At 34.3% G+C, this 14,348-nt stretch overlaps 1 protein-coding gene across 4 annotated transcripts in view; it reads left to right on the top strand.

The window, feature by feature from the left end:
• The window catches only part of SENP6 (SUMO specific peptidase 6), a 72,584-nt gene that overhangs the window by 38,883 nt on the left and 19,353 nt on the right, over positions 1-14,348 (top strand). For all 4 annotated transcript variants that reach the window (XM_041410657.1, XM_041410656.1, XM_041410659.1 and 1 more), the window contains 7 exons: positions 2,819-2,889; positions 4,135-4,274; positions 6,609-7,011; positions 8,131-8,363; positions 10,850-11,020; positions 11,893-11,935; positions 13,637-13,816. In XM_041410657.1, coding sequence (XP_041266591.1) covers positions 2,819-2,889; positions 4,135-4,274; positions 6,609-7,011; positions 8,131-8,363; positions 10,850-11,020; positions 11,893-11,935; positions 13,637-13,816 — 1,241 coding nt within the window. The remainder of the gene's footprint in view (positions 1-2,818; positions 2,890-4,134; positions 4,275-6,608; positions 7,012-8,130; positions 8,364-10,849; positions 11,021-11,892; positions 11,936-13,636; positions 13,817-14,348) is intronic.

Raw genomic sequence — 14,348 nt, 5'->3', positions numbered from 1 at the left:
TATCATGATCAGCTCAGCTGTTTGATCCTCAGTTATTCCAATTGAAATGGAAGACTTAGTTTTGGTCAGGGTTTAACAGAAAGAAGGCATTTGTTTGGAAGTGTTGTATGTTCTTAAATCTCTTCTGAGATTTTTTTTTCTTTTCCAGATAGTCCTTTTAAAGGTAGATATAATGTTTGATTTAAAAAACAACCAATTTCCCCTTCTGTTTCTGCACTTACAATTGAATGGTTCAGTGTACTGAGGGTTTTACTGGAGAAGGTATTAATGGATCTGCAGCTGTTCAGGCAGCAACAAACACTCTGTTTTCTAGTCTGTAAAAATTTCATGGTGGTGTGCTATCCCTTTCTCTTTGTGGGTTTTTCAGGAAAGGAAAGTAGTAGAAGGTGCCTTAAAGTTGCTGCCCTTTTGTGGAATGGTTGTCACTGTCTCCAAGAAAGCATTTTTTAAATTTTTTTTTTTTTTAAGCTGAAATCTCAAATTAAATAGTCTTCAAAGTTGTCTTTGCTTTTCTTTCTAATTCAAAGCAACTTCAAGCCTGACCTTGAATTGCTAACCACACTGAAGTGTGTTGGAAGCCTCAGCTGTGTTTGAGTTGATTTTTTGTGCCTTGTGTTTGGGTGTTACTGGTTCATTGTGAGTGTACGAGTTCTATGTTGTGGGAGAGGAAAGACAGACTTTTTGCTACTGCTTCTGTGTTCTTGCAAGTGTTTGGCTGTTTAACAGCTATAATTATGAGTCTGTGCTGCTAACACAAAATTAGATAGTGCTAGTGCATTCTGATTGATTGTAAAATAATTACTTAGCCTTATATGATAAATAATGAATTTATCATCTTAATAAGATAAATATATTTTCCATATTAAAAATGTAATATAAATATATTGTTCTAAGAAGAAAAATTGTAAGTTAGAAATGTCCAGACCTTGAATTGTAAACTACATTTTAAAAGAAATTTTAGTACTCTAAATCTGCCGTATGATTTGCTTTGTTTGCTTTCAATTAAATGACAAGTAGTTTCAATATTGTTTCTCTCAGATATCATTTAAGTTTTAAATATTTTAGACATCTTATAGAAAATAATTTTTCTAGAAGTAATTATGTTCAAAACAAGACTTACTGTTGTGAAATACTAGTGAAAGATAGTTACGACGTGTGACACAACAGCTTGCACACCCTTACTGCAGTGTTTATATTTTCCAAATCTAAAATGATTACAGTTTTTTTTACTTTTTAGAATGTCACGAGCATTGGTTTTGATAGTACAGCTTCTCATAATGATGAGTTTGAGCTCTGCCTTTTATTTCCACTAATTCTGCCTTAGAGTAATTCCATATGTTTGAATTTTTAAGGAAAATTATATAAAATAATAATGCATTGAATTTATGAATAAATATGCATACTGCATTTCCAATTTTGATTTAAAAAATTCTGGGGGAGAAGGGTTGTTCCTGAAACACATTTGACACAATCAGTAACAAATAAATTACCTAATCTGTCATCCGTGATATGCTTGCCAGCAGTCATGATAAAGTACTATGACAGCCCTACATTCTGAGTAGCTATGCTTGTTTCTCAATTCTTCTTTCTGCCAGAATTTTCTTTAGAGCTGCAGCCTATCGACACAGTCAGATATGTTTGGTATTAGGTAAGAAGTGTCTCAAAGGACATTGTAGATTAATCTTGTTCCAAATTACCTAATAATGTTTCTTAGAAATGCCGAAAATTCAAAGGTTTTATAATTTGATGCATTAGGAAATGCTGTGCTGAAAGAAATAAAATCGTACAACTGAAGCTAAAGTCTACTTCAGTCATAGCCAAATTTTTGTCAGATAGGTCCTCAAAATTTAGCTGTTAGTGGTGATGTTACTACCTGCAGCTGTTTGCTTTGCCCTCTTGCTGTTGATTAATGTCCTTGTAATCAGAGCTAGCAGTATGGGACATGTGTGACCTATTTGCAGGCCAGTGCTTAACTTTCCAATAAAACCAGTTTCTGGTGAGTTTGTTGACAAGGCCTCCTGTGTTTCAGATGTGTGCCATCCTCTGTTATGACAAGAATAGTAATCTGAGCTGCAGTGCTCAGTGCGCTGAGAAAGACAAGTGCTACAAACAGTAACCCACATGCACTGGGCTTCAGGAATCTTAATTTGCTGTCAGCATGATTTGACACACATGTGTGTAAACTGAAAACATCTTTCAGGAGACTCAAATCTTGCTATAATGCCATAAATTACATGAATTTGCTCAAAAATACATGATATCTATATTATGCAAGTTACACCAACAAAATACTTACTATTCAATAATTTGTCTGTATTACAATATTTTAAAAACAAATGCGTAGGAACCATTTCTGCTGTGTTGTTCTTTCTGATTTTTGGCCACAACAGTTTTTGACATCGGATCTCCTTCCTCTGTTTTGCATCTTCTCTTCCTGTTTTTTAAGTTGTGGAACTTGTGGAATCTATTTTAATATTAAAATAATAGTTGTCAAGTGTCTATCTTGTATTTCATGAATGAGGAGGAGAAGAAGATGCGTGCTTCAGTATTTGGAAACTTGTGTGTAAAAGTGACAGACTCCAGAACTGTTGATTATTACAGAGGAGATTTAGATCAGAAACACTTCCAAGGTGTTTGTTGTGGCTGTTTCTGTTGTTCTGGTAATACCTTTTTAAGTGTACAAATAGCATGTAATAGGAGAAGCTACTTACTTGTAGCTTTCAGATTCATTTCAGGTTTGTTTTGTTCATGTATAATTGTGACCAAATTGTAATGATGTCTGTTAAAAGAACAACCATACGTCTAATTCGTTTTCCAGAAAAGAATACCCACCTCAGCTTCAGAAAGTGGAGGCAGACCACATTAGATTACCACGGTGTCAAGGAGTGGGTAAGTTATCTTTAGAGTTCTCATTTCTTATAAGCAGAATAATTTTTTTAATACCTCATTTGGATGGGTGTGTTGCCAAACCTTACATAACCTTTAGTATATCTACTTAGAGCCTTAGATCATGTTATTCTAGTTTTGTACAAGTTTGTGCATGAAGGGATGGTTTTGCCCTTCTTGACAGTTTTCTGTAACTAGTTCAGTCATGTAATAATTTTAAATTAGGCTTCAGTTATTTTAAAAGCAACAGAAATAGGGAATATTTGGGATCATAAAATTGGAGGTGGAACAGATCTCTGGAGTTAACTAGTCTGAGCCCAAACTCCCAGCTTGTTTGTGAATTATTGTTGAGGAACTTTTGTAGCAGTGTTAATACTAGAAAAATGCTGCCTAGTAACCACTTGGTATGAAATGTATTCATACACTGAGGATGTTAATAAAAGAACCAGCATCAGCTCTGTACCTCAGCTGAAATATGCTCTTACCTTGTTGTTAGATGCAATAACCTTGCTGTTGGACATGCAGTAGAAAAAATATAGTTTGGTTTCAGGTGTGGAAATTGTGAAACTGGAAAAGAAAATACCCTGTGTTTTGTTAAGCTTTGTTAGCATAGATACAGTCTGTAAACCAGCTGTTCAGCTGCATAGTCACCTGCACTGGCAAGTTGTTCGGCTGTGCCATTTTAAGTTCATGTTAAGTAGATCTTCAGCAGTACTACTCTAAGTTAGAGAAAAACCCTACCTGGTATTAATTCTTTTTTGAAAATGATCCATTCTTTAGTTTTGAGATGTCTTCTCATAGTGGGATGTTTGTGAGACCAACAGTATGGATATTGAAAAAGTGTTCATATATATTAAAAAAAGAGAGTCTTAAAAAAAGTTTTGTGGTATAATAGCATAATCTAGCATCCTCTCCTGTTTTTGGCAACAGACCCTCCACTTGATTTGCGGTGAAGTTAGCGCAAATTTGCAAATCCAAAGCTTCTTGCAAAGATATAAGATAAAAATAGTCAGTGAGTGACCCTGCAATAGTATTACTAAAACTATATTTTGAAGTTACTTTGGAGAATGCTATTTTTTAGTCGTACAACAAATCATGAAACATTTGAAACAGTGTAGATTTTTGAGTTTTCAAAATGTGTTTATGTTTGGTTCAAGTTAGTGTATGTAAAAAAGTAAGATGATGATAATTATAACAGTATATTAGTGGACCTGTATTGCTGATGTTTTTGCATCCTTTCCCTTCTAGACAGTGTAATGGAGAATACAGATGACTCAGAATCAGAATCTGACGTTAAAAGAAAGGTGCGACAGAAAGGTCATTGCAATTCATATCAATCTGACTTGAGTCCATCTACTGCTACAAAAAAATGCTTAACTCAGTCAAAGGTGGGTTATATTTCAAAAATCTGTAAACTCTTGTTGAATTTTAAAAGTTGTTGCATATTTCAAAAACAGACATTCAGGAGTAAAACAGGTTGAGGTTTTAAAAATCCGTAGAGTTGGGAGGAAGATTTACATAATTTAAAAAAAGTTACAGTGATAGAGATACTTAAGTGATCATATTGCTGCTAGTTGTGAAATATTACTCTTCTGACTTGAACAGACAGAGGCTGCACTGAAAAGAAAAGGAATCTCGATTTTATTGAATAGCTGACTGATAAACCAGAGATTGATAATTTTAATTTGCTGAAATAGAGGAACAATTTTTTGCACATTGACAGATTGTTTTTTTCAGTGTCATGATTTTCTGTACTCAAAAGAGTAAAGTGCTGCAAAGATACAAGTATTTTTTATTAAGTTGCTCACTTTTTCAGTGAGAGTACTTCCTTAGGTATCCAAGTGGCATTCTCTGGTCTGCATGCAGCCAAGCAGGATGTTTTTGTCAGGACCTTGTTTGAATATCAGATGTAAGATACTTTGGAAATTGCTTTAAGGCTCTCTGTATTTTTTATCAGCTTCCCAGGCTACTATGGAAGTTTCATAATGCACACATACAGGTCACATAGTTTCACTATCAAAGCAAAACTTCCTGTAAGGAGATCCTGGTTAAAAAAAAATAATTATAGACCTATGATTTTTGTATATGCTTAGCTTTTGTTTGAAACACCTGGTACCACTCTTTGGCATTTCCATTGCTCATTTAGTTAATTAATATGATGTTAATAAAAAAACTGCTTTTAAAATTTTTGGCATGTGGTTGAAGTAGAGGGTGCAATTACTCTATCCTTAAGATCCTTCAGGTACTCTTGGTGCCTTCTCTTGAATATTTTTACTGTTGATTGAAATTCTTCAATGTGATAAGCAGTATCTTTCTAAGAACTACATCCTGTAAAAGCACTGAGGCACAATGCTGGTTTACATTTAATTTGCTGTCATCCCACATCTCAGATTTCAAATGTCTGATACATTTTATACACTTGGGATTTTTTCCTTCTGTTTCTCTACAGTATGTGCAGCTTTGTTAAATTGCAGAAATTTTGTAAAAATAATATGTTCTTATTGTATGATTTTTGTCTTTAAATTTGGGGTTTGAAATTGCTTCTCTCACCTGTGGAAGTCCTCTTTTGGAGACGTGTTCATGGCTGGGAGTGGGGAGAGGTGTAAATTGTGAAAGCTGTGTTTTCAAAGTAGATTCTGAAAGTTTTTGATGGGATGTTGGTATTTGTTGCCTTCAGTAGTTGACAGTACAGTGGTTATGCCATTTGAATTCAGTGCTCCAGGAGACAATAACATGCACTAAATTGTAATCTCTAGAGATGTCCTGTATTCACTTTAGTATTCGTTCTGTAGTTCATATGTTATAGAAGTTCAAGTTCTACACTTATCATACAAAATTAAGTGGGGCCTGGTAAATGTGAGAAAAACAAAAGGCATCTATCTTTGTAGTGATAGGATACATTTTCCCTTGTAGCCCCTGCCTGCGTCTTGAAAGTTTGGGGAACTCCTGTTCCTCAAGTCCTGTTTTCTTCTCTACGTGACTGTAGAGCAATTTATGTACTTTGCCTTTTCTTCGTCTCCCTTGAGGAGTGAATTTGCCTGCATGCCTTGCAGGGCTGTTAGAAGATACCTTGGAGGGACAAATAAATTGGACCTACAAGGTTTCTTCAAATCCTCTCCAGTACTGCTCTAAGGAGCAAATTAATCTGTAGGTTACTTTATTTTGTCCCATTGAACTCTTTTTACAGAAATGGTGTATGTAACTGGACCATCTTGCTGATGGATATATGTATCTGAACAGTGTGCAAGGTTTTGTTTATGGAAGAAAATACAAGAAGAAAAATCTGAATTGTCCAACATTAACCACTTTAAAAAATTGTTACAAATGACATGTTCCTTTTAGAACATTTTTCATTTTCTTAAATGAAATAAAAAATTAAGCTGTGTTTTACTATAATGGCTAATGTAGTGTTCTCAATTTCTACTGGATACCATGAAAAATTTTTTCACCCTTTCAGAAGGGTTTTCAAGCATTGGAAGAGGATGGCCAGGCATGTGGTTGAGTCACCATCCCTGGAGATGTTTAAAAGACATGTAGATGTGGCACCTGGGGATATGGTTTAGTGATGGGAGTTCTGTGTTAATAATTTGAATTGATGATATTAAAGGTCTTTTCCAATCTAAGTGATTGTATGATTAATTCTGAACAGAAATCAAGTACAAGTTCTGGAAATTGTGTCTTTCTGCTTACAATTACTGATTGTGTGTTTGTTTCTCCTTTAGCTTTTGGAACAGATTGATTATTCTACTGAATGCCCAAATTGTGGGAGGGCAAATGAAAATCAGACCAAATGCCAACATTGTGAAAGTGCTTCTCTGAAGGATTTGCAAAGAGTCTCCAGACAAACTGTAACGTTGAGTGAATCTGTGGGACCTTTATCACGTTCTTCAATACATCAGAATTCAGCAGGGCAAAAATCTTCAGGTACAGGGTTCAGCACAAAGAAGTTTTATAGTTCTGCTGTTGGAAAAGGTCCAGCGGATATTCTACTGAGTAATGAGGTTGTAGGACATTCTATGTTACGACAGAATGGAAAAATTGGTCTTATAACTGGGACAAAAAATCCTAAAATTACAGGCAGCTTAAGACAGAGGAGTACAAGACCATCTGAATTAAATGACCCAAGTAAGTACCTTTTTATGAATATAGCCATTAGCTGGAAACACAGAATATTATATAGTGAAAGAACTGTTTGTGCAGGTTTACATTACTGATGTTGCATGGGATATTTTTGTGTGTGTTCTTGGGAAAGAGGGACAGAACTTCTAATGATTTCCTTTTCATATGCAGAGGTACTCTTCAAGAAAGGCGAACATTGGGAAAAACAAAACTTATTTTGTGACTTTTTTCCTTTAGTTTGTATTTTAAAAAATATTTACGTTTAGGATATTGGAAAAACTAGTATTCTTAGCAGAACTCCATCATTCATTCTCCCAGGAGGAAAGACAGTATTTGAGTTTTATTTTGTGTTTTCTTTCCTCTTCTAAACTATTTATCTATTTAAATGTCATAATTTGTAAAATGTTAATTTCTGTGCTTTCTCTTTGTAAACTAAGTAAGGAGGAAGGATGGAGTAAAGGAAGTTATGTTTCTGGTTCTGTGCTTAGTTTATTAGACCATGTTGTCCTACTGATTTGAATGATTTTAGTCATAATTTCTATTGTCAGTTTTTAGGTTGTATTACTGTCAATTCTTGACTGAACCAAGTTCACTTCTACCTAGAGGTGGATTAATGTTACTAATTTTTTGTATAGTTAGTTACAATAAATGAAAAACAAGGCAGAGAATGCTTGCAAGCAGATTGCAAATAAACATTAGTAAAAGCATAATATAAATATACATGTGGATTTTTTTGGCACTGCAGGACAATTACATAAATTACTTTTAAGGTATTACTTGAAAAGAAATTTCTGTTGCAAAAACATATAGTGGTTGAGAATGTAATATTTTCTGTTTAGTTGTTTTGTCTAGTGATGAGGAGAAGGAGGAGGAGAATAGTGGCAGCACTAGGAGCATGGAAATCATTTCACCTGGTCTCGCAGATTCAGTCCACTCCTCCCTATCTCCTTCTACAGGAAAGGTGGAAGCAGCATTAAAGGAAAACAGTTGTGGAATAGTACAGAGAATAGGTAGTATAAAAACAGTAGAGAAATTGCCGTCACATTAGCAAGAAAAGCCAAAAATAAAAAAAGACATTTTTTACAGAACAATGTAGTGGTTGAGAATGTAATATTTTCTGTTTAGTTGTTTTGTCTAGTGATGATGATGAGGACGAGAATAGTGGCAGCACTAGGAGCATGGAAAGCATTTCACCTCGTCCTGCAGATTCAGCCCGCTCCTCCCCAGCTCCTTCTACAGGAAAGGTGGAAGCAGCATTAAAGGAGAACAGTTGTGGAATAGAACAGAGAATAGGTAGTATAACAACAGATACAGAAATTGCAGTCACACTACCAAGAAAAGCAAGAATGAAAGATCAGGTACTATTTAATGCTTTGTTTAAAGAAAACAGAATCAAATAATAAATGGAATATGTAAAGGCTTGTTTTGTGTTGTCAGAAGTTGACTGTATTTGATTGTTTTTCTTACTCAGCAGCTCATCAAGTAGTCTCTCTGCATAGTTAATATGGGAAACATAAGAAAATGTGTTCATTACATTTTTACAAGCATTCATAATGATTTTAATTATGCTGTTAAAATACTTCTGTGTTGAGTGTTTACTCTTTGAGACTGGACAGGGGTTCTCTGTGAAGCTCAAGGTCTCAGTTTGCAGCAGAATGTCAGTACCAGCTGTTGCCTGTTGAGACTTTCTGAAGTTAAACGTGAAAAGAGACACTGGGATCAATAATGGTCCTTTAAAATTAAAATGCTTCTACAACTGTCCCAATTAATAGCACTTATTTTAGGACTTTGTGATGGGGCTTGTGTTTTTTAGTTGAGTACTGCTGTAAGAATTGGATAAGCAAAGACAAAAAAATACTCCATGAGCATACCTTAAGTGTGGCCAAAAGGGAGAGTTTTCATAAGTGTGTTAAAAGCCATTTCAATAGTGAGATGAATAAATTCCTTGTGGCAATTGGTAGTGAAATAATAGTGCTGATGAAAACAATTCTTGACTCACTTGTCCAGTTTCACTATTGAGAGTTTGATTCAACAGGAGAATCTGATCAGATTTTCAAATTCCTTGAGTTAGAACACTAAAGTACTGATGCCAAAACCTTCTTGCTATGTTGAGATTCAGAAGCCAGCAATTAGTGCTGTAGTTAATGAAATTATGGATGTTTATAATATGCTGTATAATTAGTCACCACTATCAATATGAAGCTGTGAACCTCCAGCCTGCAATAAAGCTGCAAGGCTCAAAGCTTGGATTATAAATAGTTCTTGAATTAAGTTATTCTGGCGGTATGTGCTGAATTAATTGAAAGCATTGCATTGTGAACGCACTGGTGTCTGACTTCTGAAACTCTCCCAAATGTTTTTTTTTGTATATCCATATGTTCCTGTTCACTAGTCTTTACAAACCAGTTGTAATACTGTATGTTAGATTATTTTGGAGTCTGAGCTTACATTTGAAAGTGGGTGAAATAAAAAAAAATTTTGTGAAATATAACACGAATTTTATATTGATTGAATTAACCTGCCAAGATTTGGAGCTATCACAGCAGTTCTCTTAGATATAATAGAAAAAGCTTTATTCAGCTGTCTTTCTCTCAGAATATTCATTAATTGTTTACTGAAGAGACTAGTTGAATATAGCATCACTTCAGATTTTGCTGTTTTTTGTTGTTTGTCTCTGATTTGTTTTGAGCTTTTAATAACATTTAGCCAGTCCAGCAGACAAAAAGGAAAAGCTCTTTTCAACAAGAGACCTAGGAAAACATTTTAATTACAGGGATTTAGAATCCCTATCTTCTCCAGTGTATAAAATAAAGGAAGCATCCAAAACTAGACTTTGAATTATTGCCAAAATAGGTTAGTGATTCAGGACTTTGAAATAATTTTCGAGATTTAGTCTTAACAGAAATCCTTTAGAAGGAATTGTTGAGAATGTTTTTCTGTGGGATTTTAATTGCATTTTGTAACAAAAAAGGATGTTTATTTATGGGCAGCTTTATGAAACAATATAAATACCAAAGAAAAGATTAATGTACGGAAAATCCTTTAACAAAATAGAGCTATATAAGCAGTACAAGAAATAAATATATTTATAGGCTGGCTATCAGCAGGCTTTATTTCATTGCAGTAGGTTTTTTGGTAAGATTTTTCTGTTGGTTGACAGGATACTTCATTGAGGTTACAGCTTCAGTTAGCATCTAGAGACTTTTCTTGAACTGGGGCCAAACACCACATGGCCTTCTTTCAATGTTTAGTCTTCTGACCTTGGACTCTGTCCTAAAACCATCTTAGTTCTGTAGAGATGCCTTAAGGAAGTTTGATGGGTCTTATATATTTATGTTTCTTGAGGACTGTACTCTGCTAATCTAGTGATGCAATGCACTTCAAGAATTAGTCACCAAAACCTTGGATTAACAACAACTGAAAGAAAAAAATTAAACCACTAGCATTGTGGTGGTTTTACAGCATTAGTGCTTTTTTATCTAAATAGAATGTATATAAAATAACTTTGCTTTGCTAGACTGCATAGTGTTTCCAAAAGATAAAAATTAATTGGTTTTGGCAATTTAGAAGCACTTTTTATGATTTGGAAATGTCAGTAAAATGTCTACAAGTGTCAAGTTACCTTTTATTTTCTTGTTGAATAACAATAGCAATAACATCCTCAGGTGTTACAAAAGTCTTTTAGGAATTATCTCCCTTCTGTATGTGTTTGAGATGGATGCTCTAGTAAGTAATCCTGTTGATCAACAGAAAAGTAGCTAAAAATTTAGCCATTGGTTTCAGCAAGCTTGGCTTTGCAATAAACATTGGTGAGACATTCTGAAACCTGAAAATTACTTTTCAGTTTGGGAACATTGTGTCTAACACTCCAATAAAACGACGCAAAGTTATTTCTCAAGAGATGGTAACCGAGGCTGTACCTCTAAATTACCAAAACTCCTGTGAAAGTGTCATTCTGAACTGCCGAAGCATACGAATAGGAATGCTGCGCAGAATGGTGGTGGAGCCTGTGATTGTAAGTACCCTTGCTCTTTCACAGCTTTCTTTTCAGGTTTTGATGGATATTGTATCTTTGTGTTTGAACATAATATTTTGCCTTTGTCTGGGGAACAGTAAGTTTGTCTCTAATTTCAGAGGCTGTGATTTCCAGAGAACCTCGAATTACTGCTGTGCTCTAACACATGCAGTCTAGCTCTGGTTCTTCGTAGAAATGTTGTGCTGCAGCCCTCTGAAAGAGCTTGTTTGCCTGCTGGGGGGAGGTGGTGGGTTAGCATGCATTTGTTAAAAAAATTGAAAGCAGCAGCTACAGGAAGTTGATAGGCACAAGGAAGAAGCACTGTCCTAGAGGTGAATAATTTTACTTTGTACAGATTTTTTTTTGGGTCAGCCTTGTAAGTTACGTGGAGTTTTAAAGGAGTCCTTGAATGTTAGTTGTATGCCGTCAGACAGAATAGAATGGATACTTCTTGCCAGTGTAACCACAGAAACAGCAGAGTGTTGTTACTTGTTCTTTCCACCTCTCTACAAAACACTATTGTTTGATTTACCTAAATGCTGATAGACGACATTTTGTTTTGAAGAAAAAGAATTCGTGTATTTTTCAGGATATTGTAGAACTTTTTGAAAACTGAGTACTTCAGAAAGATCTAAAGTTTAAACCATCAGTATGATTGAAAGAGACTAGAGTAGCAAAGAATGTGCTTACCTCGAGTTGTGCTGAATTGTATATTTTGTTTTGTCTTAAAACTTGCATTTTAAATATTAATTTTTTAATGTTTATTGCTTACATACTAAGTCCATTGAAATGTGTTTGTTAACAGTTTAAAGGCTTTCAGTCAATTAAAATTTGCAGAAAATGTGAAATCTTAAAATTGTGTTGTCTTTCAGTTTTGCCTGGATTATATCAAAATACGCCTAGAGAGTCAAGAAGGTGAGTACATTTTTTATTTTATGTTAGTACTCAATATATTTATTTTGAATTAAGAAACTCTGTCAAAGGTTTTAACAAATGAATCCTAATTTAATGTTTATTCTCATTTTGTCATTTATGTAATAAATTATACTGGGTGTCTGTAGTCAGATAAGAGAGAAGAAAATGGAGAGTACAAATTTGACCTGCCCTTTAAAAAGTGATTAACAAAAATAAAAAGCAAGAGCAACCCTCCTGTGAAATGTTAGCGTTTAAAAACTTTCTTAGTTTTTTTATTTCAGATGTGTTAAGTAGACAGTAAAAACCACACTGGTTTCTTAAACCTTTCCTGTCTAGATCTCTCTTGATAATTTTGTCTCTAGTGTGAAAGTTGTATATTTCATGTCACTGAAAGAAATAGTGACATAATTTGGAAAGGGTGAGTTACAAGTCCTGCTCTGTTTCCTTTCTCTTCTTTTGTAGAGCTTTGCTCTGGGCCTGGAAAGCTTTGTTACCTTTTGTTAATCTTAAGTTGCATTCTTAAGACCCAGTCCTGTTGAATGTTGCTGTTGTTACTTGTAAAAGAGAACTATTGTATTTTCTAATTATCACATGCAGAAAAGTGTCTCACAACCTGTAAAGATAAGTGTAGCCTTTGCTTAGTCAAGTATTTATGTTGCATCTAAAATACAGATGCATAGAAACTGAGTTTTCATGCTTTAAATGTATTTTTAAAAGCAAAACGCTGAAGAGCTTAGTTTAATTTGTAGAAAATAGCTATCAAGTTTTAGTTAAGACAGCTGTGTGGTGCAGTTACTTCCATGGCAGCTAATTCGTCAATAGCATAAAAATGGTGACTCATCAAATGATGTGTCTGTTGGGGCACATAGCACTTTACTTTTTGTTCTGTTTTGGTTTTGTGGGGTTTTTTGTGTGTTTTTTGTTTTTTCTTGGTTTTTTTTTTTTTTTTTTTTTTTCTTTTCTTTTTTTTTTTTTTTTGTTGTTGTTGTTTGTTTTTTTGGGGGGGTTGTGTTTGTGCTTTTTTTGTGGGTTTTTTTTGTTTGGTTTTTTTGGTGGGTTTTTTTTGTTGTTGTTTTTCTTTTTCTTTTTTTTTTTTCTTTTTTTTTTAGTTTTGCCTGTATATCCACTTCTATATCGAATTTTATAGTACAGTAAAACCTGTAAAAAACTTAACGTTGGCATTGGCAGCATCAGATGCAGTGTTAAAATTCTACTGTGTTACCGACATTTCTTTTGGGGAATAAACTAGGAGTAGTCCTTTGTTTCCTCAGGCAATCAGATAATTTCTCTGCATGTGTTTATGTTCTTCTTTTTAAATTTATTTTTCATATGGGACCTTGGTCAAAGATAAATGTACAAAGAAAATTTTACAAACTTACTGTAAAATGTGTCATAGCAATAGTTGCAAATTTAAATTGCTGGAAATTGTGGGGATTATTTTCTGTGGAATAAAAAGAGTTGGTGGGCAGAAAACAGTTTCTAATGCCTTTCTTGACAAATGACATTGGAATTTAGCCTTGGAATTTTAAGATATGAAGAGCCATCACTTCTTGCATGTCTGTTAATTTTAACGTTTTAAGTATTTCAGCAATTTTACGAGCACATAGATTTAACATGATTACTTGTTAAAATCAAGGGGGAAATTGTAAAGGAAACTTAGAGACATTTATTATATTTTAATATGTCATTTCTTTCTCATAGAATCAGAAAGTGATATCAGAGAGATTAACCTGAAAACTTCAGAGCTTACTAAATGTGAATGGTGTAGTGTCCGAAAATTGCCAGTAGTTTTCCTACAAACAGTACCTTCAACCTGTAGCAGTCTGAGAGATCAACTGAAAATGAGTAAAGATAATGTTTGGTACGAATGCAAAGGAGACAGTAAGTAAACAATTTCAGTCTACTATTCACTTCAAATTGTATTTTCATGTTTTGTGTCATGAGTGAGTGCATTAAGACTAAATGGGTCATCACTGGCTGGTGTAGGTGTAGTGTTTTTTCAGATACTACTACATACCCAGGCTGAGAAAGAGTACAGTTCAGAACAGCTGGGCATCATCTTTGTCCAGAAACATGCTAGTTACAACACTCAGTCAATTTAGTACAATTTTTTTCACTAATATTTGTACTGAATGAAAGCAGTTTGGTTTGGTTAGTTTTTGTATAGGAGCCTTTACATTTATATGGCAGCTTCTGCCGTCTGTGCTGTTCTGCTGATAGGCTTTAGCTTTAGTAGAAACTGTTGTATAGGTTGCCTGGGGGTTTTTTCCTCCAGAATACTTGTCATGATGATGTGAGATAGACAAATACCTGCTTGGACAATATGTGGATTATCTTCATGTATATTAAAATTAAATTGAATGTCTACATATTTTTCAAGGTCGTAGCATCTTAATATGCGTACCTGTTAAAT

This window comes from Onychostruthus taczanowskii, unplaced genomic scaffold (genome assembly GCF_017590055.1).
Source record: "Onychostruthus taczanowskii isolate IOZ18803 unplaced genomic scaffold, ASM1759005v1 scaffold33, whole genome shotgun sequence".
Taxonomy (NCBI): Eukaryota; Metazoa; Chordata; class Aves; order Passeriformes; family Passeridae; genus Onychostruthus; species Onychostruthus taczanowskii.
This window is presented reverse-complemented; position numbering and strand designations above follow the sequence as displayed.